This window comes from Seriola lalandi, unplaced genomic scaffold (genome assembly GCF_002814215.2).
Source record: "Seriola lalandi dorsalis isolate HSWRI2012SDOR001 ecotype SW California unplaced genomic scaffold, Sedor1 jcf7180002054576, whole genome shotgun sequence".
NCBI classification, from domain to species: domain Eukaryota; kingdom Metazoa; phylum Chordata; class Actinopteri; order Carangiformes; family Carangidae; genus Seriola; species Seriola lalandi.
In genome coordinates, this window is record NW_019525129.1 from 1333424 (window position 1) to 1358041 (window position 24618).

Below are 24618 nucleotides of genomic sequence, written 5' to 3' on the forward strand. Positions count from 1 at the left end.
TTGCAGGCCTCGTTGGCGCAGTAGGCAGCGCGTCAGTCTCATAATCTGAAGGTCGTGAGTTCGAGCCTCACACGGGGCATCCTTTTGCTGCACATGTGCTTTTTCTGGACTGGTGTGAAGTTATGTACTATGTACACTGTGTAGATGCAGCAGTGGGAAAGGAAAGGGAAGAATGGCAAAACACAGTCAAGGTATCCACATTGTCAGCAACAATATTAAGGTGTTCTGCTTTCAGACATTGACTGACTGGTGTTAAGGGGCCCAAAGAGTGAGTTGTTGTTTTTGAGAGATTCTTAAACATCCAGATCTTGGTTTTCCAAGTGTGGAGTCCTTATTAAGGCCATTGCTATCACTCAGTTCATTAAGGCTCGTGGATGTTGTCACAACAGATGATAAGAGTCGTTGGGCCATCTGAGGCCAGGGGTAAATGACAGTCGTTGGATTTGATTAATTTCTTATTAGTTTTTTTAAACGTTTGTGCCATTCAAGTTGTTCAGGCAACACTTTGTGTAGATAAGTCCTTTACAGGTGGGTTCCATGAGTGAAATGTTTTTTGGGCCGTAAGTGATTCATTTCTGTTGCAATACAGAAGCAAGACATTGACACAAAATGGCAGCAGGGCTCATTTACTGCACCGTATCCAGCGTTGGTATTATATCTATGTTTAAAAACGGGGGATGTGTACCAACAGGTAGAAATCATGAGGATTATTAACTGAACGGTGAAGCTGCGTTTGCCTGCACCTCAGGTCCTCTGTGAAAGGCTCGAGAGCTGTCAAGATGTCAAAGTAGAAACACAACCAATATCCTCTCAAAGGTAAATGTACTTTATCTGGAGGAAACGGTCAGGTGTCCGGACAACCAGGTTTCAGATGTTTGTTGTGTTCGTTCGCGCAGTGGTACGTTAATTGGTCATGTGAGCAGAATTCAGTGGTAGAATTCTCACCTGCCACGTGGGGGCCAGTTGTGAATATCTGTAACAGAGAAATAGCCAATAGGAAGACAGGTTTTTGCTTCATTTTTTTGAATTTAAAATTCCACAAAGGACAGGGTTCAAATCCCCGTCGAGGCATAATCAAACTTGAGATAAAATGAGTGGAAAGCATTGAAAATGTTTGGGATTTAAGAATTCATATTCATCTATAAATGTTTAATTAGTTTTTGTAGAACTACAATTATATTAGTTTAATAAATGTATTGGATGATGTAAATCCTGCTACTCTGAACAGATATATTACAGCTGCCTAAAGAACAAGGTGTGTGGGGGTCTTCTAAATTTATATACTCTTCATAGCAACCAGAATATTTCTTCTTATCAGTTATCGTTATCAGTGCACAGAATCTATGATCTCTTTGAGAGGGTTTGAAACATTTGAATCTCTGAAAGCACAGTATCACATGTCAAAGATGCTAGAGAAGTGTTTTTGGAACATAGAAATAATTTTATTCTGACATATTAAGTTAAAAGCAAACATACTGACAATTGCAATATTTATAATATGGAAATTATGAGTGACGCAGTTATTATGGACATTAAATAAAAGTGTGAGAAAAGAAATGCTGGCAAAATATGATAGTGTGAGGACTTTGTGCAGTGTTTCACACAAACCTTGGACTATAATCATAAAGAGAAGTAATACTATGGAATATTTGAGGTCAGCTTTCAAATTTAACTTTTTACAAAGGCTGAATGAAAATGACAAATGACTGTAAACACGAGACCACTATGTACATATGCATGACAAAATATTCCAAACTATGTGCATACAATTTACATACTTACAAATATAAATTAATCATATTTACAAATATACATACAGAGAACATATGAACATAAAGAACAATAGTTTTCTCTACTCAACACTTAAAAGTATGTACATGTCAATCATTTTTTCCTGTCCTCCACCCATCTTTGTTTCTCTGCCTCATAGAAAGGAGAGGCCTGAAACGCATGGGCAGTAAATGTATTTTCCTGCCACTCCAGGGAAGCCTGTATGAATGTGTGGGCTGTTTGGTCCCTGTTTCAGGTCCATGCGGCAGAATCTGCAGAGGCGCCTTTTTTTCTGGGAGTCTGGCGTTTTCCTCTTATTTTCATTTTTCTCCTCCACCCATTTTGTGGTGGCCTCCAGCTCTCTGTGGAAGAATTCTGTCTTTTCAAATTCTTCAAAGGGCATTTTGGGGTTAGAGAGTCCATCAGCAGCGTAGCTCTGGTACACCTTCTTTGAACAATAGAAGTATCACACAGGCCCTCGCTGGTAAAAAAAAAAGTGCTCGGACGATCCATCAGTCTCATACTGAGACTTTGGATGTCCACAGGCAAGACAGGTCTTTGTCTGCCTTTTCTTTTGCTCTGGCTGCTGTTGCTGCTGCTGCTGCTGCTGGTGCTGCTGCCTCTCCAAGATGCTCTCCACAATTTTCTCAATAGAGTCTTGTGTCAGAGGTGTAGAGAGGGCAGGCGCACTTGGATTAACAACAGCTGGCTTCAAGGTGACCACCGGAACACTAGCATATTTCAGTGTGTCTGCTACACATTTCAATTGTCTTCTGGAGCACGTTGGGGTGGTTCTTGCGACAGGCCTCTAAAGACAACGAAGACAAAGAGAAAAAAAAATTATAAAAGGCTACATTTTCTGAAGAAAATTTGTGTGCTTGTGTCAGCTTGAAAAAGTAGATAGTAATAATGTTAAGCAGTACTTTATATAGCTTAAGCAGGACTTAAAAGTTCTTAAGGCAGGTGAAGTTCTTGAAGTAGCTGAAAAAGTATTCGAAATACTTGAAGCAGTAGTGGAATGCCTCAGGCAGTAGCTGAAGTAGATAAAGCAGTATTTGAATTAGATGAATCAGTAATTGAAGTATTTCAAGCAGTAGATAAAGTAATTGAAGAAGTAGTTGCAGAGTAGTAGTAGTTTTTTGAATATTTGAAGATCAACCCATTTATTTCTTAATGTCCTATAATAAACAAATTTAAGAAAAAGTAAAAATGTATTAGTACTAAGATAGTAGAATGAAAGTGTTTCTAGGCAGCTGTAGAGATCAGTCTTCCCTTAAAACAAAATCTGTCTTTTTTCCAGGAAATGCTTCAGCATTTTTTTTACAAGATACATCATAGTCAACATAAATCCAGTGGAAGCTTTGTTATGGCCAGCCTCCACTGGAGCCATGAAGTCTCAGGCATTACCATCGGATGCAGAGGGAATGATTGTTCCCTTTCTCACACTCTCACACAGAGGATAACTGATTGGTTAATTCAATCCCAGCCCCTATTACACCTACTAATAATATATTCACCTCAATCTCACCTCGTTCCCAAATGCACCAGGCACATCTTGTCACTACAACACCTACGCACTGTGTACTGGTCATTTGACCTCACTTTGCACCATGTACCAAGGCACATGAAAATAGGGCTTTATATGTTTTGGCGTGTGCACTTTTGTCTTTTCAGGTGAGGGATCTGAGAAAGTGTCAAACAGTTTGAATAATTATCTATAAATAGGCACTATTCTCACTGATTGTTTTGTTTATGTTAGTCAGTCATATAGAGCCATCAAAACTACAAATATTAACAGTGAAAAGGTCTTTGTTGGGTCTCAAAAGATTGCAGTGAGATCTGTAAAAACATTAAAAAACAAACTCACAAACTATGACTGGATACATAGCCAGGTCCTGGAATTTGTTTTTCCCCTTGCGACCCTTTAAACTGTATTTGGCCCAAAGGGCATTGGTTCCAATGGTGTGCATCATTCTTCTCAGAGTCACCAGGTGTAGCACCTCCCAGGAAAGACAGATAATCAACCTGAAAAGGGAAACAATGCAGAAAATTAATTATCTTATAGGATAAGGCTTATATTACCTATAGTGATTTTCTGTTCCCTCAGTGTTCCTTTTGTTAGGTCTGTTTGTTAGAGCGACTGTGTTTCTGCTCCGAGCTCTGAGCTCCGGTGTTAAATGCAGTGAACTTTTGGATTATCATTTGGATTGGGCTATTGGTTTATTAAAGTGATTATTCATTGAAAAGCTGAGTGGTGCCGGACAACTTAATAAGTACTTTAAATATTAGATCCACATACATTTTTGAATGTGACTGTCACTGTATTCACTATGAAGGGGCTGTTTTTCACAGGCACACACACACAAACTAATACAGCGACATCCTATTTTCACATACCACTTTCTTTCTGTGAGCTGTGTCCTTTAGCTTTTCAGAAGTCTCTTCAAGTTCTGCTGGAGTCTTGAGTGGCCTGGTGAGCTCTTCAATCTCATGATCATCAGACCTCATGCCTTTGATTAAAATGGACTGATTGGTCTCCAGAGATTGTTCGATCTTGTCCAGCCTCATAAAAATGGCCCTCACATATGCTGGTGTGCAGGAATCATCCAAAATATAACAATACATTTGAGCAATTGTCCTATGGCCCTTTTTGACTACAAGAACTTAGCAAGGCATACTGTGTTGAGAAACATTGTGTGAAGCATTGTGGTCTATCATGTGATATCATAAGAGGGCTACAACACAACACTGCCCCTAAATCCTGCCAGGGCCAAACAACAAACTGAAAAAAATGGCAAAATGGAAACTGAAAGTTGGAAAAACAAAGAGGTGCAGGTACTAATTGTTTGAATTTGGTAATCCTTTTATAGTCTTCCTGTCTCTGGGCTTTTGATCCCCTATCTTTCTTCAGTGTTGTGGAAGGTTGTCAGTTGGATTTCAGGCTGCTGCCAGCAGGAAACAGCCTGAAATTCAACAAACAGCCGAACTGAGTGGTTACCTTCCCCACAAGAGTGAAATGTAATTAAAAACAAGATTAACATAACCTATTCCGTTTTGCAGCCGTTGTTTTCATATGAACAACATCCTATGAAAAATGAAGTTGGTAGTGTAACTGTAGCATTTCTTATGAACGTCATACCCATCACTGTTGGTTCCATCACAGCAGTAATGGAAACAACAATCAATCCCAGACTACTACTACCACCCCACTGCTGTGGGGGGCAATGTTACTAATGTGTTGAAATTGAGACTTACTTGGTGTTATGACCGTGGTCATATTATTGTAGTTGGTCTGTTGTGTATGTGTGTGTGCCCTGTGTTCCTGAGTTTTCTTATTGTATGCAAATAGGTGTGTGCCGCAGCCGCGCCGTCATTGGTGGAAAGGCTCTGCGCCCTGGTCGGTGATTGCCTGCAGCCCCTGATCACCTGATATATAAGGAGCCAAGATGGCCGCCGGCTCGTCGTCTCATTCTCCTCTTCTCCCAACTGGTCACACTGTTGCAGTGACTCAGCTTTGTGTAGTGCTTAGATTCATTTGAGTAGTAAGGGTGGGCTACCAGTTTTGTTTCTCTGGTTTTCTCCTGTTTATCTAGTTAGGGAGGCGAGTTTGCTGTCATTTGTTTTCCTTTGGTTAGATTAGTTGTTTACTTTCAAGACAGGGTTATTATGTTTATTATGTTGTGCTTAGTCCACCCTGAAGCCTAAACTCTGTATTTATTTTCTATATGTTAACTTAAAACCTTTATGTAAATAAATCACTTTGGTTATATTTAAACCAATCTTTGTTGTGGCCACTTGGGACTTGGGGAAGATGGGGCCAGTTTATGTTGTGTCCTAGGCCCCCCTTAGACTGGAGCATAACATGAATTGGGGGCTCGCCCGTCTTCTTGTCGTGCTTTGTGTCCGGGTAAGTTTCGGTGAGTAGTTTTTCTGGTTGGCTGTTTTATTTTGATGTGTGGGGGAATTATGGAGTTTTCATTGGATGATTTTGTGACCAGTCCATCTTTGGCAAAAATTGATAAAGGCAGAAAAGCAGACCTGTTGATTGTAGCAAATTATTATAATGTGCATGTGCCTTATGGTGCTAAGAAAGAGGAGCTTAAGCGGTTGCTGTGTGCAGAGTTGGTGGAGCAGGGTGTCCTACCCAAACCAGCTGTTGATGCGGCTGATGCTGCTGCGGGTGACGCGGCCAGTGACGCACCGGTGGCTGAGGCTGCTGGCACGCTCGCTGCTGGTGTGGAGCTTGGGCCGGTCACGGATCCTCTTGTAGGTAAAATGACCACAGAGGATCTCCGCATAGCACTCCAAATAAAGGAGGCAGAGACCCAAAATAAACAGCTGGAGGTATAAGCTATGCATCTGCGCATTCAGGCTCTCGAGCTGGAAAAAGGAGCCCCTGTAGTCTTCACCCCGGTGCCTCTTTCTGGACACAGTTCTGTTTCTGCTCCTGTTTTTAATATCACTAAGAACATTGCTTTAGTCCTTCCGTTTCGTGAGTCCGAAGTGGATTCGTATTTCAGCGCTTTCGAGCGGAGAGCTGCTGCCCTGAGTTGGCCCAAAGAGTTCTGGTCCCTTCTCCTCCAGCGTAAGTTAGTGGGGAAAGCCCAGGAGGTCTGTGCCAGTCTGTCTATTCAAGATAGTCTTGACTACAAAATCTTGAAAGAGACTGTGTTGCAGGCTTATAAGCTGGACCCCGAAGTATACCGTCAAAAATTTAAAAACAGTGAAAAAACTGCCAACCAGACTTAGGTTGAGTTTTTGCGTGACAAGAGCGTTTTGTTTGACAGAATTGTTTATTTGAATGAACAAAAAGAATTGTCTGTGACAAAAGCAGCCGTGCTGGCTGATGAATTCATTTTGACGCACAAAAGTGTTTTTTCCATGCTGGCACCTCGCGTTTCACACGCAACATCTGAGCGCAGAAACCGCTCACCAAAGCTGATGCGTAAAAGCACGTCACCAGCTGCGGGTGAGAGCCGCGAGTGTTTTTACTGCCATGGGCCAGGCCATCTGATCGCTGCCTGTCCGACGCTTAGAAAAAAAGGACAAAACAAAAATGGTAAACCTCCCGCAGGTGTGGGTTTTATAAACTCCGCGTCCCCACCTGTAAAAGACACTTTATCCGAACCAGAGGTAAACGTGGAGGTTGACCCTCGGTTCAAGCCGTTCATTTCTCACGGGTTTGTTTCTATAACCGGTGAGGAATCCGGTAGAGTGCCGGTGACTATCCTCCGAGATACAGCCGCTTTTCATTCGTTCATGCTGGCTAGTGTACAGCCACTTTCCGATGAAACTTCGTGCTTTTCTGATCTGCTAGTGTGGGGAATTAAGATGAGCGAACTCAACGCCCCACTTCACATGGTCCATTTGCATTCACCGTTCGTGTCGTGACATGTGAAAGTTGCTGTGCTCCCACGGTTTCCGATCAGTGGCATTTCATTTATTTTTGGCTGGAGGGAAATGTGTTTGCTCTGCCCGAAATCATTAATGATCCACTGTCAGTTGTGTCTGCTTGCTGCTCTCCCTCTGTCTCTCCTGTGGTATCTGTCCCAAATGTGTTGGGTGAAGCTGTGGATCTGTCCGACTCGTTTTAGGCTGCATTAGATGAGGGTGCGCCCTCCTTTTCAGTGTACCCAACTTCCGAGTGTGAAAAGGTACTGAGTGTGTCAACGAGTGTGATTTCCTTCCTGCTGACGCAGACCTGAGTTTAAATGTAACCCGTTGTAAAATGTTGATAAATGCACTGAAAAATGATCCGTCTCTAACTTCATGTCCGTCCTCTGTTGCAGCTGCCAAGGATGACAGCCAGCCGTGTGTGTTTTTTCTGGACACCGGTGTCTTGATGAGACGGTGGAGTCCCGACTCCAGCAAGATACGTGTTGTTAATCAGGTGGTTGTGCCCACAGACTATCGCGTGCAAATTCTGAGTCTTGCACATGACTACAGCTTAGCTCGCCACCTTGGTGTTAAAAAGACGTACCATCGTGTGTTGCGTAATTTCTTTTGGCCCAGGTTAAAGACAGACGTAGCGAAATATTGCCGCATGTCATACATGTACAAATTGTGGGAAAGCCCAATCAACCTGTTCCTCTGGCCCCGTTTGAACGTGTGTTGATAGATTGTGTCGGTCCATTACCAAAAAATAAATCTGGACATCAGTATATTTTGACTGTGATGTGCGCTGCGACGCGGTACCCTGAGGCCATCCCACTGCGCACTCTCAAAGCGCTCATTAAATTCTTTTAAACTTTTGGTTTGCCCAAGATTGTTCAGAGTGACCAAGGCACAAATTTCATGTCCAAACTGTTCGCACAGGTAATGAAAGAGCTAAAAGTTAAACATGTAAAATCAAGTTCTTACCATCCAGAGTCCCAAGGCGCACTCGAGAGGTTCCACCAGACATTAAAATCCATGATGCGCAAATACTGCCTCGAGTCCAACAGAGAGTGGGATGCGGGCCTCCCTCTTCTGTTATTTGCCATGCGTAAAACTCCTCAAAAGTCTTTAGGTTTTAGTTCCTGTGATTTGGTTTTCAGCCATACTGTGCGTGGTCCCCTTCAGCTCCTCAAAGAGAAGTGGCTGTCAGAGTCGCCAAAAACTGAGCATAATGTGCTGGATTATGTCAGTTCTTTTCGTGAGCATCTTAATCATGTGTGTCAGTTAGCCCGTGACAATTTGGCACAAAGTCAAACTAACATGAAGCGTCGTTATGATAAGAAGTCTGTCCTCTGTGTATTCCAACCAGGTGAAAAAGTTCCGGTGCTGCTTCCGTTACCTGGGTCCAGTTTGTAGTCTCGGTTTTCAGGTCCATATACGGTGGAGAGAAAAAATTAGTGACACCAACTATGTTGTTCACACCCCAGACCGGAAAAGAAAATCCAGAGTACGCCATATTAACATGCTGAAATGTTACTTTTCCAGAGTGAGTGATTCTCTGCCGTCCCCTGCTGCGCCCGTGATGTCTGTGTCCGCTCCTCCTCAGTACCAGCTTGCTGATGATGGGTTGGCAGAGAAAAGTGGTTTGATGCCGGCCGCTCGTTTGAGGAATTCAGAGGTACTGAGCAATTTAGAGGGTTTTTTGTCTCATTTGTCTGATTCGGCCCGTGCAGATATTACAGCTTTCATTGAGGATAACCTGTTGCTTTTCTCTGACCATCCCAGTCAAACGTCTGTCCTGTACCACGACATCGACGTGGAGGGCCACAAACCCATTAAGCAACACGCATACAGGGTAAATCCAGCTAAACGGGCCCTGATGCAGCAGGAGGTGAGCTAGCTGGTTGAGCATGGATTAGCTGTCCCCAGTACGAGTGCGTGGAGCTCCCCCTGTGTTTTGGTTCCAAAACCTTACAACACCTCTTGTTTTTGTAATGACTACAGAAAAGTAAATTCAGTCACAAAACCCGACTATTTTCCACTCCCCAGAATGGAGGACTGTATAGATCGTGTAGGCTCTGCAAAATATGGGACAAAGCTGGACCAGGTTCCTTTAACACCACGCGCCTCAGAAATATCCGCTTTTGTCACACCCGACACCTTCCTCCAGTACACCGTTATGCCCTTCGGGCTTCGCAACGCTCCCGCTACTTTCCAGCAGTTAATGCATAGTGTGTTATCTGGCGTCGAACATTGCGAAGCTTATTTAGATGATGTAGTTGCCTACTCCTCCACCTGGTCTGACCATCTCTACACACTGTCTCTCATATTCAGCCGTCTTAGTGAGGCCTCACTCACACTTAACCTTGCGAAGTGTGAGTTTGGCAAAGCCACTGTTACCTATCTAAGCAGGTAGGTCAGGGGCAGGTGCGTCCGTTGGCTGAAAAAGTGCAGGCTATTATTGATTTTCCGGTCCCACAGTCCAAGAAAGCGTTGCGCCGTTTTCTTGAAATGTGTGGATATTATCGTGGATTTTGTCGAAACTTTTCTGCTGTGGTGGCTCCTCTCACCGGCCTCGTAAGTCCCTTGAACCCTTTGTGTGGTCCCCCGCTTGTCAGGCTGCCTTTGAGTCTGCCAAGGCGTTACTGTTTAGCGCACCCGTCCTCGCTGCACCCTACTTTACGCGACCCTTTAAACTAGAGGTTGACGCCAGCGCGTGCGGCACGGATGCTGTCCTCTTGCAAGAGGATAACCAGGCCATTGACCACTCTGTTTGCCACTTTTCCAGGAACTTTAATAAGCATCAGCTGAATTACAGCACTGTTGAGAAGGAAGCTACTTGCCTTGCAGTATTTTGAGGTTTATCTCAGATCTATTTCACAGCCTGTCCAAGTGTATACAGATCACAACCCGTTGGTATTCCTCGCACACATGCGCGACTCTAACCAGCGTCTTATGCGCTGGTCTGTCCTTCTGCAGGATTTTAATCTGCAGATTCACCACAAGAAGAGCACAGAAAATGTGATTGCAGATGCTTTGTTTAGGGTTTCCTCAGATCTGTAGGAATTAAACATTTGGGGGTACGTTCAATTCTTGGGTGTGGGGGTGTTATGACCGCGGTCATATTATTGTTGTATTGTATTATTATGTTTATTATGTTGTGCTTAGTCCACCCTGAAGCCTAAACTCAGTATTTATTTTGTTCACTTAAAACGTTTATGTAAATAAATCACTTTGGTTATATTTAAACCAATCTTTGTTGTGTCCTAGGCCCCCCCCCCCCCAGACTGGGGCATAACACTTGGTCTATTCTGGTTGTCTCTGGCTGAAAATAAATCCATCGATGGGCTGACTACAAAACAAAAGGTCACAGTAAGTCAGAAAGTCAAAGCAGTTCACCGAAAGAGCGCTTACATTTTTGTCAGTTGTATATAACCATTTGTACATAACCTCAGAAATGCTCTACAGGGGCCAGCTGCCCCAGCTGAATGTGAGCCCTAGACCGGCCTTATCTTCAACTATTCTTTTCATAAGTATTTACACTTTACACGTTGCACAAATACTAGTGTACTTAGTGCTGCAGTTAAATCAACAAACCAACAAACACATCAACAACTAGAAAATGCGCTCCGTAGAGCACATACCTCCGCCAAGAAGACAGATCCAGTCTTCAACTTATTCACCTCACTGCCGTGTTTGGTTTGGATTAGTCACAAACAGGAAGGTATTGTTGGCATCTGTGGTGCTGAGATGCTCAGATCCTTCGTGACACATTTTTTTCTTCACTCTCTTGACTGAGGGCTCATTTATATCTGTATCTAATGGAGAGATATTCATACATATCTGTCAGGTAAGCATATATAGTAGCATTAGATATTTTCTTGAAAAATGCAAAAAACAAACAAACAAAAAATGAAAAACACACATCCATCAAGTAATCTTTTACCTGACTCGAGGTACCGAACAGGAGCAATAGTCTTCCTGCCAGTTTCCACTTCCTGGTCACTCTCCAAATTTGAAGTCATGTGGTGTCTACAAAATATGAGTACAGATCAGAACTATATATAGATATATATGTGTCACCCTCTATGCAAAACCAATTTTGTCAAAAAATTTCATGGCAATCCACCAAATAGATTATTAGATAGCTTCTGGACTGAAGTGCTGACCAACCAAACCAACTGACTGCCACAGTGCGACCCACTTCCCAGCAGGACAAAAAAAAAAAAAGTGTAATAATTTCATATATGTTTAGTCTGCAGAATACTGCTTAAAGATGCGTAAAGTACCTTGTGCAGTAATTAAACATTTTTGTTGTCAAATAAAGCAGGTAGCACACCTGGCAAATTCATGGAGTTTGTGTCTGATTTCTTTTCACTGAGATCACTGAGTTTGAGGAGAATGAACAAAGTTTGCTTTCCTCAAAGTCACTGCTATGATTTCAGTGGAAGTATGAGGGCTTAGTTCTGAAGATGAAACAGTACAACACAATACCTGTGTATGTTAAAACGGAGACTTTCCATTTGGCCCAATGTGTTTTGTCTGGTATCTCTCTCCTTTTGACTTTAGCAGTGCCATTCTTCTGTGGCCAGTAACAAAACACAGCCTGCAGAAAATATAAAATTATAAAAACAATACACATCTTTGTACAGTAAACAATATATCAGAGGTGTGACCGAGTCCACTTAGCCCCAAGTCCCAAGTCCAGGGTTCCTACACATTTTACATTTCAAAATTCCACACTTTTCCAGACTCAAATTTCCAGCAGAGCAGACAAGACAGTGAACCAGGTGAAGTTCTCAAGTTGAGAACAACTACACTCGTTATTTTACTGTAAGTGCAAAAGAAGGTTCACAAGTAAAAAGCCAAGAAGAGTAATTTATTAATGAAACCCGTGAAAAAGATGGACCGACAGACCAGAAAACGGTACCTAGAAAAATTATGAAATTTCATTTAATTTACAGAACATGTGCTATATCGTGATATGTATCATTATCTGGATATGAAATTACCTACATTGGGTTATGAGATTTGGTCATATCGCACAGCCTATTGTATGTAGGTCTCACATACAGTATTCCATAAAGAGAATAGGTAAACATACAACAGGAATATGTATGCCAGGAGTTGAATTGGAGACAGTAGAACACTGTTTTTCAAACCTTTGTTCCCCCAAATCTTTTTGAAAATTGCAACTTACATGCTTGTAGAAATAAACCCTACTTAATTTCATCTTAGTAAAAGTTGTTGTTTTTTTCATCTGGAGGAAATAGCAAATATTAAAACTTAATTCATGTGAATGCTAATTAAGAATAAATGATCATCAGTTAGCATGTACATGACTTTCTTGAAGACAGTACAAGCTTACATTATATGTTGCATACCTAAATTAGGAAATACCTGGTTAATTTTCTCTAGCCAGTTAGTTGGCACAGCAACCACTGTGTTGGTGTCTAGGAATTTCGCAACCGCAAATTGATTGTCAGCGCTCTGGAAGAAGAAAAATGAAATGATGTCACATTTGTCACAACCAGACTTATACACAGGACGCAGATGCAGGGTATCAGAGTCTTTATTAGTAACTCCGGTTTAATTCCAAGGCAGAGAAGAAAAAAAAGCAGGCTATGAAATATTATCTATGACGTGCTTCTTTCACGAAGAAGCAGGGTTAATCAATACCAAAAATAATAATCACTCCAATAAGGGAGGAACAAGACTACATGGAACATAAACAGAAAATCACTCTAGCTTCAGAGGAAAAAGGAACAAAAAGAAAGAAATAGAAACAACAAAAAACTCTCCTTAAAACTGGAGGTACTATGATATAAAAAGGTAAGTAAATAAAAATCACTCCACACGGAGGAAACAAAAGGCTATGCAAACATTAACTAGGAAATTCAACTAAGAAATAAAACTTACAACAAAAAATCTCTCACTTGGAGGAACTGTGGCAATGACTGTGATCCAAAAACTGACATTGTTGGGTTTTATTAATTTCTACACTCTTTTTTAGTACAGGTTGCATCTTTCTCACTTTGTCTGCTTCCCCCAAACCGCCTCACAATCTGTGAGAGAGGATTTCGCCCAGAACGAACCAATCTTTTCAGCTGATGCAAGTAATTAGTAAAGAGAAAGCACTGCACTCATCAAGACTGCCATAAAATTTTGCATCTGATGCAAGGTGTACCAAACTGTGGACATTGTAGACAAGGAACTCATCCCCATACAAATGCCTTCCCTGTGCAATGAAGTACACCAACAACTCCTTTGCATTGTGATTGTACTGTTTTGCCAGTCTTGGACACACAAGAATGGATAATGCCACACTAAAAACCAGGAAGTGCTCATAGAGTTGCTCTGCAATAATGCCTTTTAAGCACATTTTTTCCTGTGTAGAGGGCAAACTGTCTCAGTTCTGTGGCTTTCCATCTGTCGATATGTTCCAAGCCTCTTGGTTTCCTTGCAAACACATTTGGAATGCATGTTCTAAGCTTCGGAAGCTGAAAGCTGACCTGCCCAGATGACATTCTGACTCCCCGTGGTCCCCTCAGCCACAAAAGGATCATTTTGCGCATGACCCCAACACAACACTGGTGCATATAATCTGCAGGGAATTGCTCTATCATGTTTATCGAGAGCTGGCAAAATGGCGACACAACTGAATGCAGGTGATGCTCCACCTGAGACTGATGAATGTTTTATCAGTTCTCAATGTTAGATCGGTGATTTCAGGATGGATCACCCAATGGCCATCCCACAGTCCTTTTTGTGTACATTTGTCACACCCATAATAGCCTGGACATAGCTTTATGGACTTCACAAGAGCCTTGGCTGGGGCATCACAAGTAACACAACGCAGCTTCACCCTAATCAAACCACTGTCTGTCTCTAGTCCATTTTCCATAATACTGCGAAGGTCACCAACAACATCATCAAGAAAATCAAGATCAGTTGGCTTTGACAAACCAAAGCAGAGAGCCAATGGGAAAGGAGAGGGAGGAGATTGGAACAATACCAGCCGCAGAGTCTGGCTGCTGCTTTTGAAAGGTGGCAAGCCATCGATGTTGAGAGAAATGTCAATGAAATCTAATCCATAAATGTCCTGTTGAGGATACATTTTCAAATACTTCAGGAGCTGATCTTTGCAGCCAAGGTAGATATACTGCATTCCTGATTTCAACTCAAACTCTACACTTTTGCAGGTGTCAAGCAGTGTTTTTGCTGTCCCTGGCAGCTCTGAGTGTCCATTTTTTTAATCAAAATCTTTAACAAAGAATCAAGTGCATTGTGTTTTATATGAAAGTCATTTGCCCACTGTGCAATGGAATGTCTGAGTGTGGGGTTAGTTTCCAAATCGCTACTATTGCTGCTCTGAGACAGTAAATCATCGACATCTCTTTCATCTGCACAATTCTGTTCCACAGAAGACCCCTCTCCTGTATGTTCTTGGAGTTGATAAAGCAGTGAAGGACACTGAAGAGGAATGTTTGCCGGTAAAAACTCAGATGCAGCTTTTTGGTCACGTGCACATTTATCTTCTAATCTTTTTGCCCTTTTCCAGCGGGCTGAGTATTTTTTATCTGACATGGCAACTTTCCAAAATCCTGAACACACCCCAGAAAAAAAAAAAATTAATAATAATAATAATAAAAAAAAATAAATAATGATGAAAAATCACAGAGGAAAAAGCAAAAAATGTTATCCAAAAGGACATACTGAGCCCGATGTGAAATCCATGCTGTTTACACTGTAAGGAGAGAAGAACACAAACAATGCCAATATGAGTAACATTCATGTTAAGTGAAATATCAGTACAGTTGACCAGACACTCAATCATAATAATAATGGGCAAAACTACACGACACAACATCCCTGAAAAAGCGCATTTTATAGTGGTCACAAGAAGAAGATGGAGTATATGATCTACTTTGTCAAGTAGATTTGAATCCCTGGGGAACACCGATTTCTCCGCCATGTATACGCATAAGCAGTTTACAGTTTACACAGTAAACAGTTTACATTCAGACAGAGCGCGACATTCAAAAGTTAGAGCGGGAATTATTACCTTTTTATTTATATATTTATTTTTTGGTAACGTTATTGAATAAGGTCAACTATAGCAAGTAAAATATGTATTTTAACATTTAACATCACTGTTGCCATCTGTAACTTTATCATATTAAATAAAATGCAGTATAATTTCCAACAATTAGGCCTACTTTTTTTACAAGAACGACGGGCCTAGTAATAACTAATGAAAATAATAACTGCTAATAAATATGCGTCATTTCTGAATATTTATTTATATACATTTAAAATGTGGTGAGTTACATTCATTATCTTACCTTTACGTAGCACTATCAGCGTCGTAGCCCGGTCGTGGTCCGCCAGTTTTTTTTTCTTGAGACCACGAAGTCATGACCCGCCCTACTATGCCTCCGATTGGTCCATGAAAGAAATGAAAAAACATTCGATTGTTTCGTTTTAATTGACATATCAGTGGAACCAATGACAACTTGAAATTGTGCTCCATCTCAACATCCTCAAAACATCTTTAGAGTGTTGCAGGGAAAACGTTCTACTTTTGTTAACATATCACATGGTAGGAACGTTTTATGAAAAACGTTCTGTCATCTCAGGTCTCAATAACATCCTAAAACATTTTTAGAATGTTGCTTTGAGAATGTTCTTTCTTTGTTATCATGTAACATTGCGGGAATGTTTTGTAAAAGAACATTCTATAATCTGTTACCTCAAAAATATCCTCAAAACATCGTCAGAGTGTTGCAGTGAAAACATTGTGTTAGTTAACATTTAACCTTATAGAAACATTATTTGAAACTAGAAAATTCCAGGGAAATTTTGAGTGCCACGGGGGGCTACTGCCGGGATGAGTACATGATTTATTTCCAGTGTTCAAAAGTCACCCTGATCATATTCTGGTACACCTGTGTGCAAATGATGACATAAGAGATGTCACAACCATATCTTAGTTTGAATTATCTTTTAATTCAGGTTTTGGAAAGTCGAATTGAAATGTGTGGGCAATTTAGAGTGTTCAATTGAGCTGCATGTTTTGGGAATGTGGGAGGAAACCGGAGAACCGGGGAAAACCCAACGTCAGCACGGGGAGAACATGCAAACTCTTCACAGGGCTGATAAACGCTCAGCCTTCTTCCTGTGAGGCCACAAAGGGCCACCGTGTTGCCATCGCTCTTAAAAAGTATGTTATTTTAACTACATCATTACAAAAGTCTTTTTTAGGACAAATCAGACTCTGATTTAATGTTTAGTACTAGTTGATAGGTAGTACTTAAACATAAGACCTTTGTAATGATATAGTACTTTATCAAACACATCCTTTTTAAGAGTTATTAATCTTGAGAAATTATCCAATGATTATTATTTTTGATTAATTTTTCAAGATTAATACAAAGTAAGAAAGAAAGAAAAAAGAGGGGGGGAAAGATTGGACACAGGATAATGATGGTTCTAGTCGTCCTGTGAGCCATTGATGCAGGAGTTGAAGGGCTTCCTCAGAGTCTTGGCCATGAAGGAGAACATCCTGATGATGGCGGGTCGCTTCCTGGTGTTTGGAAGCGGGGAGTCGATGACCTCAAGGTGAGACGCTGGTTTGTCACTCCCCTCATAGAAAGGAGTAACTCTAGTGTTTCTTCTGTGGAATAACCTCCTCCCTCTCTCCATGAAGCTGCTGGTTTCTCCTGAAGACTTCTGCAGCTGTGCTTTCAAAATCTTCACCAAGGTGTCCTCAAAAGTCACGTCATTGGACGCCATGGCAGCCTGCAGCCGCCTCGCAGATCCAAACTCCCGACAAAGCTTCCTATAAACGGGGATGTGGGTCTTTCCAACCTTCTTTGGGAGAGTGAAATGTAATTTTCCCCCAGTCCTGTCTCTCAGACCTGTCAAAATCCCGTCGATGTCCACGTCGTATATTGATGTCCTGGTGGAGTCAGCGGTGTGTTCCACCAGTTTCCCAAGAAACACGATGAGAAAGGTCTTGTCTCGCTGTGGAAACTCGTCTGAGAGGTCTGCGCTTTGCCTCTCTGGTGTAACGCTGAGTGATTCAATAGTGGCGTCGTCGTCACTCAAGTCAACATCCGTCACCTTGCCTGGATAGTGGCCCTCACAGTTATACTGTGATGCTGAGTTGTCTGTTTGATCCTTAGTGACATTCTGAATCGTCGTCATGTTGTCTTGACAGGAACCCTCTGAGAAGTTACTGATGGCATCGAGTGACTCCCCTGGTGAAATGCCAGCTGATTGGATGGTGTTATCCTCCTCATTGAAGTCATGCAACTCTTTTTCCTCGCCTGATGAGCGAATGTCTGGGCTGCTACTGTCCGAACACTCTTGTTCTTTTGGTGACTCAGGGTTTTCTGTTCCACGTTTCAGTATCAGTGCAATCAGGTAAACCATATTCTTCAGATCAGATTCAGGTATTTCTGGCTGATGTTCAGGCTCCTCTTGCTCTGTCAAAGATTCTTCCCCTTTGATGAGAGCCAGTTTTCCGTTCACCTGACGCGTGATCTCTACTGCAAACAAGTCACTCAGTTGGTTGGTTATGGACGGGTCCTGATTGATTCCAAGTGTCTCAACAAAGCTCAGGTGAAGAGAATCCCCGAGGGTGGCGTGGATATCGTCCTCCGTCACACAGTAATAATTCATGCATCTTAAAAAGACAAACAGTGACAGTTAGTCCACTGATCTGCTTTGAGCAGAGGTATTCAAACATTTCCAGAATCTGATGGAAAATGTTCTAAGAGGCAGGATTGATCAGTAACTATAGTTTTTGGACTCTAATAATTGCAAGGTTATGAAATACCACATACGATATGGATTTTTGAGAAGAAAGTGTTTGGAAGCCTTTGACTTACCGTTCGTGAAGCATAATGGGTAAGCCGTTGTTCTCCTTTACCCGGGCACGGACCTGAGGTCCCACAACGTCCATGATTAAGACGGTCAATGCGTCCAAAATCTCTTTACAGGTTTCGGACAGCATTCTGACTGTGTCTACATCGATGTTCCCAGCTGCCAAAATCATCCATTGCCTGGAGGAAAAGAGTAGGAATGGTTGAGCAAAACAAGAATTTAAACCAACGCATACTGTATATACATGTACATAGTGTGTAGTTGTAATTTCTGCAGCTGACATTTAACTTGTGACTTACTTGTGTGTGATTTTGTCAAGAAATGATTCAAAGACCGTTCTGAAGACAAGCGGTGGGAACATTGGAACATCCAAGTCGCTGCACAACATTTCTCCATATTCCTCAGGTGAAATCTACAAAGAAGAACAGTCAGGTTTTAGCAGACCAGGCATCATTAACACCAACAAAACAGTTCTTGTTATTGGGAGGGTAAAAAAATATCTACGTGATTTAACAGCTTAGTAAAAGTTGTGGTACTCTCTGTCAAATTAAATCTGCAGGCTTCCTGCATCCAGACAGACCAGGTAGGAATCTGACTTGTTAAACTTATTTTAAAAGCTTATTGTTGAACAATTGCATATAATATTTCTCTTTGTTTTTTAAATAACACCATCGTAAAATCATGGGAGGTGAAAACTTTCTCTCCTTAAACTGAGAGAGGGGGAGATTAAAGGCAAAATAATATATATACATACCGTGTTATCCATGGCTGTTTCATCCATCTCTTTTTTGTTGTTTCCTCAAAAACTCTCTGGTACTTTCTAGAAAAACTCTGGTACTTTCTTCGCGGTTGTCTCGTTGAAGGTCAGTGTAGTTCTGCGCACTCTGTGTCTGTGCAGGTGAGAAAGGGACTGCAGAACAGAACACATCAAAGCCAGGAACACTGATGTCACAATGATACCTGGAATGTAATTACCTTTCATACACACACACGTTCTGTTGTCCTGGAAACATTCTTTGACCTAATGCATTCCCTATACCTTCACCCTATTAAAACCAGAACTTAATCCTTTAATATATATTTATATTTAATAATTATAATCCAATAATATCATATGTTTTATATTAATCTGAAATGTGACTTTTTCTTGTTTTCATGATGTCCAGGGACTAAAGATGGAACCTTTTGTGTGGGATGAAAGTTGTTTGCTTGGCCAATCTGTCTGTCAGCCAGTTGATCGATCACCTTCCTCCAGAGTGAAACATCTCAAGAATCCTTGGATGCGGGGGTCGCTGCTGAGCTTCAACGGAGTAGGACATGAGTTTGGAAGCTCCTGCCGATTTCGATTAAAATTGTTATTCTTCTGCGCTTTTTGGTCACATTTTCAGTCCTGCCTTACGCACCAGTACAGTACAGTAAAACTTTAGTGGCCAGTGTTTTACTCAAGTCGTTGGAGTTGCAGAATAAGACCTTTGTGTCTAGAAATTTGATATTAAGTGATTGTAAAATTATGTTTAAGCTTTATTTTAGGGTGTTGGGTATTGAGGTATGGTAGGTATAATTGAGGATATGTAGAAATGCCAGGAATTCTGCTTCCGACCTGTCCCAAAGACTGAAGATGTTGTCCAGATATCTGAAGTAGAGAAGTGGATTTATTGTCATTGCTGTTTGCTCCCAGTTTGCTAAATAGCTATCAGCGTAGGATAGAGAATATTTGTGGCCCATTTCACAGATAATGTTTAATATCAGATTGAAAATCATTCCTGGTGAGTGTAATTTCTGTAAAATATCTGTCGGGTCTGGATGTTGATGAAAGATGTCCTGAATGGCTGCAAGGCTGAGTGGAGTTTCAATATTATATTAATGAATCTATGCCCATGGAAAAAAGGAAGGTATGGCTGGGTATTTGGAGGTGTTTTATTTTATTAACAAATCATAAGTGTCTTTGACATAACTAGGGTGAAGTTTGGAAAGTGGATTAATGAAGTAGTCTATGTATTCTGTTTTTCTATAGATTCTGTATCGCAGTCGCTGATGATGGGACGGCCAACTGGAACCAAAGAGGGGATCATCCACGTCTCAGGAAGTTTGTGGATTTTTGGCAGTAGGTAAAAGAGGCGAGGCATGGGCTCATCTGGACTGTACAAATCATTTTTTTGCTTTGCATTAATGTATTTATTTTGATATAAATTGTTTGTGATGCTCCTGAAAAGTGTCTGTTTCTAACTGTAATGAATGTGAGAGTGATTTATAATAAGTAGAGTTATTTAACTGTCTGTTTGCTTCTTATATGTAATTCTTCCTATCCTGTAAAACTCTCTGTCCCCTTTGTCTGCTGGTTTGATTACTATGTGTTTATTATTACTGAGTGATTTTAATAATCAGTTTTTGTACCTGACTTATGTTCTGTTGTCTTGGTGGGAGGGGGTGCCATTTTGTAAGTTGCTTGTATGTTTTTGTCCATTAACTGTCTGATTTCATGTGAAACTTGATCTGAATGAGGTTCCCAATAGGATGGTCCAGTGATCAAGGCAAGTTCTCTCCTCTGCGGAGTTTGAGCCTCCTATGGAAGATGTGGAGAATCCCCCCTGAGCTCCGGTCGGGTTGGAGGTTTGGGTGTTCAAGTCCTGGGGGGAGCCAGGCGCCACCACAGAGTCCTCGTTAGAGCTTGAGGTGGATGAGTCGAACAATGATGGATAGAAAAGCAGAAAGCTGATTTCTTCCTCAGTATCCGTTTCTTTTTCACAGGGCTCTGTGGCAGACGACTCTGGCTCCCTCTGCTGCTGGTGTGGTGTAGTGGAATCTGTGGGTGGAGAGGATGAAATGGTGTTACTTCAGGGCCTCTGCTTGGGGACCCCTGGTTGTCCGGTCCCTCACTGTGTCGATGGAGGAAGATTCTTCAGCTTCACAGTGATGACCTCATCGTAATATTTTTTTTTTTAATATTGTGCATCTATGTGTTGGTGTTCTGTTTAACTTTATTGAAGGTGATGTTGTTAGGGGATGATGGTTTGATAAAAGATCAGTTCAGTCATATGTTAAGAATTTATGAATGGTGAATGGCCTGGAGTATTTTGAAATATTACATGGTTTGCAGGTGAATTTCTGTTGATGGGTTATGGGAAATTAAAGGGAGGAACAGCCAGTGGTGTGAATCTGTTTTTTAGGGTTATTGTCATGTTTGAGTCTTTGTGGAGCTGGAGAAACAACGGGACCAGGTGAGGACGCAGGAGAATCCCAGCTGATGACTGGATCTTCCACAGCTGGGTTTAAAAAATGTCCTCAGAGCTCCGCGGACCAGGAGAAGCCACCTGAATAAGAGATAAAACAACGAGCTAAACCTGTTGGGGGAAATAGGGGGGCAGTTAGTCAGATTAGTCATTAAAAACAATTAGAACTCACAGGTAAGAGGACCAAGTGATGAGTCCGTGGGCCCAGTTGTTCCGGTAGGGAGGGAGGCTCCCACTCTGAGCATATTCTCACTGTGAGAATATGCACAAAATTAAAAGGGCTGGGTTTCCTCACACAAATTTACATGTTTCACATCTTTCATAGGTAGAGGATTTCTCGACATACAGTGCTGTGAAAAAGTATTTGCCCCCTTACAGATTTCTTTTGTTTTTTGCTTTTTTGTCACACGTTTCAGATCATCAAACAAATTTTAACATCAGAGATATAAGATCACCTGAGAAAATACAAAATGCAGTTTTTAAATGATTATTTCATTAAGGGAAAAAACTATCCAAACCAACCTGGCCCTATGTGAAAAAGTAATTGCCCCCTAAACCTAATAACTGGTTGTCCCACCATCGCAGCAACAACTGCAATCAAGCGTTTGCGATAACTGGCAATGAGTCTTTCACATCGCTGTGGAGGAATTTTGGCCCACTCTTCTTTGCAGAATCGGTTTAATTCAGCTACATTGGAGGGTTTTCGAGCATGAACGGCCCGTTTAAGGTCATGCCACAGCATCTCAATCGGATTTAAGTCCGGACTTTGACCAGGCCACTCCGAAACTTTAATTTATTTATTTTTTTTAACCATTCAGAGGTGGACTTGCTGGTGTGCTTCGGATCATTGTCCTGCTGCGTAACACAAGTGCGCTTGAGCTTAAGATCACGAACTGATGGCCGGACATTCTCCTTCAGGATTTTCTGGTAGAGAGCAGAATTCATGGTTCCCTTCCTACAGCAAGTCATCCAGTTCCTGAAGCAGCAAATCACACTAGACCCCAGACCGTCACACTACCACCACCATGTTTGACTGTCGGTATGATGTTTTTTTCTCAAATGCTGTGTTAGTTTTACACCAGATGTAATGGGACATACACCTTCCAAAAAGTTCCACTTTTGTCTCGTCAGTCCACAGAATATTTTCCCAAAAGTCTTGGGGACCAAGATGTTTATGGCAAATGTGAGACTAGCCTTTGGGCAAAAATGGCATCCATGGGAGAGTTCCATGGTGAAAACCACTGCTGACCAAAAAGAACACAGTCTCTTTCTTATTGTTGAATCATGAACACTGACCTTAACTTAGACAAGTGAGTGCTTTAGATGTTTGTTCTGGATTCTTTTGTGACCTCCTGGATGAGTTGTCGATGCGCTCTTGGGGTAATTTTGGTCGGCCGGCCACTCCTGGGAAGGTTCACCACTGTTCCGTGTTTTCTCCATTTGTGGATAATGGCTCTCACTGTGGTTCACTGGAGTCCCAAAGCCTTAGAAATGGCTTTGTAACCCTTTCTAGAGTGATAGATGTCAGTGACTTTGTTTCTCATCTGTTCTTGAATTTCAGTGGATCGGGGCATGATGTGTTGCTTTTTGAGATCTTTTAGCTTACTTCATGTTGTTAGACAGGCTCTATTTCAGTGGTTTCTTGATTCTACAGGTCTGGCAGTAATCAGGCCTGGGTGGAGCTGGTGAAATTGAACTCAGCTTTCCAAAAAATGTGGTTAATCACAGTTAATTCATGATTTAACAAGGAGGGGCAATTACTTTTTCACATAGGGCCAGGTTGGTATATATATAGATAGACCCTAAAAATGAACACCCATCAATCACTAACCACAAGAAACAAACCAAACCAAATTTCTAACCTTAATTAGCATAGCAATTAATTTTACATGTCGTAACTCTTCAATGTCTCCTCGGCAGCACTGGCCTCAGTCATATCTGCACACCATGTAGACAAAAATACAAATGCATTAATCATGACATTGCCTTTGTTCTAACACTTAATCTTTGATAATGCAACCAAGAGCAAAATATTGTTGAGCCTGAGATGAGGGAATGACTGAGTTTTCTGTTCCTCATTCATACAGTCATCATCAAAGTGTCAAGGGTATTGAGGTAAGTTGGACCCAAATGCAGCCAACACATGGGAGACGGTGCAGGCAGGTTTATTTAACAAAGAACAACAGGTAACATGAGCAGACTTGGACAGACTGAGGACAACCAGATGTGAACAGCACTGACAAACCAGACATGAACAGACAACGTCAACAGACATGAGCAGGAAATCCACAGGTAATCAACAGACATGAACAGATCGTGGCTACACCAACAGCGAAAAACAACAGACGAACTGCCACAGACAAAGGGGAGCACAAAGACTATATAGACACAGGAGGCAAAGGTGATTGCACACAGGTGAAAAACATTAGGGCAGGGCAGACAATCACCACACAAGACCAAGACAGGAAGCAAAACACAGACACACAAGGAAACCTTATTACAAAATAAAACAGGAGGTGAGAAAAGTCCAAAATAAAACTAACAAAAAGTGTCTGCCATGGCAAAACATGACACAAAGCATATATGAGAATAACATCAACTGCATTAGTTTACGTCATCGAAATCCCATTTATCTATTAGTTTGTTATTCAAGTACTATGTTTGATGACATCTTGATCATAAAAGCGGTCATGTCAGTGTAAGGACAGAAGATCTCTGGACATCATGAATTCATTTTCAGCACAGAGTAACATATACACATTGTCCTTTATACCACCAACTCTGTGGACATTAGGAAGCTGTCAGGTTGTCAACCAGTTCCCCTACACTGAAACATTTACTGTATATTACTGCAGTAATCACTGTTCAATAAAACTTATCTGTATGAAGCTTTGAGAAACTGATCCTGTGTTCTTGTCTGTGTGTGTCCTCATGTTCCCGTGAGACCAAGCTAGTCATGTAAGTATTGTTCCATTTACAAATTTGCATTATAGCTGTGCTCGAAGTCAAAGGTCACATTTGTTGCTGAGATTCATGTTTTAATGAGCAGTTAGTGTAATGTATGCTGTCTCTGTCCAGAGCTGAGGCTCCGTGAATCTCTTCCGGGAGAGAGTTCCAGAGGGTGGGGGCTGCCACACTGAATGCTCTGTCACCAAAAGATCGCAGGCTGGTGTGGGGGTTGGAGAGCAGACCAGTGTCAGAGGACTGTAGGTTTTTGGACAGAGTATAGGGGTGGAGGAGGTCAGACAGGTACTGGGGTCGATCAAAGAATTGACCCCCCCCCTCTCGCTCTCTCTCTCTCTTTTCCTTCTTTTTCTGTAGTTTTGTTGATAATAATAAAAGGACATTAAGA

The 24618-nt window shown here is 41.6% G+C and overlaps 1 protein-coding gene, 1 non-coding gene and 1 pseudogene across 2 annotated transcripts; 1 reads left to right on the forward strand and 2 right to left on the reverse strand.

Annotated features, from left to right (window-relative positions):
* The first annotated feature begins 6 nt into the window (after window positions 1–6).
* On the forward strand, window positions 7–79 carry trnam-cau (transfer RNA methionine (anticodon CAU)). The gene has a single exon. It is a non-coding gene; the product is annotated as a tRNA-Met (tRNA).
* A 1805-nt stretch (window positions 80–1884) lies between these two features.
* Window positions 1885–6129, reverse strand: LOC147818484 (uncharacterized; annotated as a pseudogene).
* A 10484-nt stretch (window positions 6130–16613) lies between these two features.
* On the reverse strand, window positions 16614–18802 carry LOC147818485 (uncharacterized). The gene is made up of 4 exons (XM_087177001.1): window positions 18791–18802; window positions 18336–18448; window positions 18054–18215; window positions 16614–17836 (listed from the first exon to the last, which is right to left on the reverse strand). Exons 1-4 carry the CDS (start codon window positions 18800–18802, stop codon window positions 16639–16641), a joined length of 1485 nt encoding a protein of 494 aa, XP_087033127.1. The 3' UTR covers window positions 16614–16638.
* Window positions 18803–24618: the final 5816 nt, after the last annotated feature.

Bases quoted from the DNA above. Each gene is read 5' to 3' on its own strand.
- LOC147818485 (XM_087177001.1), bottom strand. The intron at 18,216-18,335 runs GTAAGTCACAAG...CTTTTCCTCCAG, and splicing joins CTTGACAAAATCACACACAA to GCAATGGATGATTTTGGCAG. The intron at 17,837-18,053 runs GCTTCACGAACG...TGTCTTTTTAAG, and splicing joins AACAACGGCTTACCCATTAT to ATGCATGAATTATTACTGTG.